The sequence below is a fragment of the Portunus trituberculatus genome, chromosome 29 (assembly GCF_017591435.1).
Source record: "Portunus trituberculatus isolate SZX2019 chromosome 29, ASM1759143v1, whole genome shotgun sequence".
NCBI lineage: Eukaryota > Metazoa > Arthropoda > Malacostraca > Decapoda > Portunidae > Portunus > Portunus trituberculatus.
In genome coordinates this window covers 6,326,303-6,328,511 of record NC_059283.1, presented here as the reverse complement: position 1 = coordinate 6,328,511, position 2,209 = coordinate 6,326,303, and the positions used below count along the sequence as shown (strand labels likewise).

General features: G+C 52.7%; 1 protein-coding gene across 1 annotated transcript in view; it reads left to right on the top strand.

Moving 5' to 3' along the window:
* Positions 1 to 1,899, top strand: part of LOC123510452 — a 4,283-nt gene extending 2,384 nt beyond the window's left edge. Inside the window, exon 3 of the mRNA XM_045265644.1 lies at positions 101 to 1,899. Within this exon, the coding sequence (XP_045121579.1) occupies positions 101 to 1,251 (1,151 nt within the window). The 3' untranslated portion in view covers positions 1,252 to 1,899. The remainder of the gene's footprint in view (positions 1 to 100) is intronic.
* Positions 1,900 to 2,209: the final 310 nt, after the last annotated feature.

Sequence of the window (2,209 nt, the reverse complement as noted above, 5' to 3'; positions counted from 1 at the left end):
TTTGTTTGCCTCAAGTATAGTGTCACTCGTGAGTTGTTTGTCTGTAGGGAGAGTGAGGGTGAGGTGTGTGCGCTGTGCCTAGCCTTATCCTGTGTTACAGCCGCCAGTGTGGAAGAGAAGTGGAGGAGGAAGCTGCCTTACCGCATCTACGACTATAACTACAAGGTGGGCGAGAGTTACTACAAACCCCAGACCTCCTACATCGAGGATCGGGACAACAGGTGCAAGAAATCTGACCCGCCAGAGTGTGCTTCCTTTGCTGAGCGGTTCGCGGCGCGCCCCTTCTACGGCAAATACGGTCTGCCCTACGGCGAGCGCGAGGCTGCCCTTAACCAGCCCCTGGCCTACCCCAGGCGCTCCCCCAGTGGTACTCGCGGCTCCAGGAACGAACCTGACGACGAACCACAGTTCGGTAGGGCAGGTCGCAGCCGTGACAGAGCGCCCCGCAACCGACGACTCTCCTTCAGCTTTGACGATGAGGATGAGGACTTCGCACCGCCGCCGCAGCCCAGGAGGAGGTTCTCGCTTGCCGACAGTCTTGACTTCAAGACACCCGTCAGCAAGTACGTGGACTCAGACTACGGGTTCCGCTCCTCGATGGGCAAAGAGAACGCGCCCAACGACAAGGTGGTGATTCCCAACGTGCTGAGCGACGCCATCAGAGATGACATCAAGAAGCTGGAGAAGCAGTTCCGAAAGGCAGAAACGCTGGACCGCGGTATGGGCGGCAAACGCTCCCAGAGCTGGACCGAAGTGGTTTACAACGACGCGATGAACGCCCCTGGCAAGAAGTCCGTCAAGAGAGAGAACGTGTCCTTCACTGACCCCAAGACCGGCTCCACCGTGCGCAAGTCCTCCTACCAGGAGAGCAGCAAATTCCAGAGCTCCAAGCCACCCCGCGCCCCGCCGCGCCCCATGCGCCTACTCAGCATGGAGGACGCCGCCCCTGAGAGGCCCCGCGCCCGACGGCGCCACGTCAGCATGAGTGACGACGCGGACTTCAAGTTGTCCTCGCGCAGCAGTCTGAAGAGCGACAGCGACGACAAGTTCAGCTCTTCGAGGAAGATGGCGGTGGAGCGGCGAGCCAAGGAGTCCGAGAACCTCACCAACAACATCAACATGATGCTGGACAAGATGAGGAAGCACAGCCTGGGTGAGCTGGACACCTTCCCTCTCAAGAACCTTGACGCACCCCGCCGAACCCGTTCCGTCCGGTCAAGATTCTCTTCTTCCTACGGCTACTCCAAGTAAACTCTCCTCACTGACCCCCTTCGACTCTGGCGGGTGTGATCCGCCCCACCTCCCACCCCCACCATTGGTTTCCGCGTGGCGAGACTCGTGTTCCAGACTCTGCCTCGCGCCCGCCGAGCAGAAACGACGAAAGAGGCTCAACGAAAACTTCACAGACCAAAATTACAGACACCCGTTCCCGTTCGAACACTTTGAGATAGCTTAAGCTTCCCATAATACTTTTATTTTTGTGACTTTGACTTCCTCCTTCCACCAATGCTCGTGTAAGCGGTTTTGACGCGCATAGGCAGCTTCCTGTGACGTCATCAATAACGTGTAGATCTATTGGATACTATCCTCGAGCGATCCCTTGCATCATCCAATCACATCTCACCTTGCTGTGACGTCATCAACTCTATCATTGGACTAACACTTTAAGGCTTCAGTATCGTCATAATATAGAGTTTTTTTGTCTTGTTCTCCCCACACGTCCCGCCCCGCGCCTCTAGCACATAGACTGTTCGTGCCGTACATCACAATATTCAAGCAATTCTAGTAAGTCTAGCTAAATTATTTCCCCCCGACAACTCGAGCCAGTCACCAGACCTGGCAACATTGCTCTTGTTAACTAATTGTATATTTTAAAGAATAAATAAAAGTACAATGTCGTGTTGTGTGTTTTTGAACTATGGATCCCCAGTTCAATTATTAGTAGAAACCTTAATTAGTTGATCTTATAAATAGGAAAAGCAGATATAGGATAGAGTAAGCATAGAGGTAAAATATTCACATAGTTTTCTTCTGACATTGCTTCAGTTTTTAGACTTCCCTTGAATTAAACAAGAGAAAGAAAGACATTGAATAAAATAAAGAAATATGAAACAAAATAATTCACCACGTCACCACTGTCGTCTGCTGGTCACCCAGCCAGCTTTCCCCATTACGGAGCGAGCTCAGAGCTCATAGACCGATCTTCGGG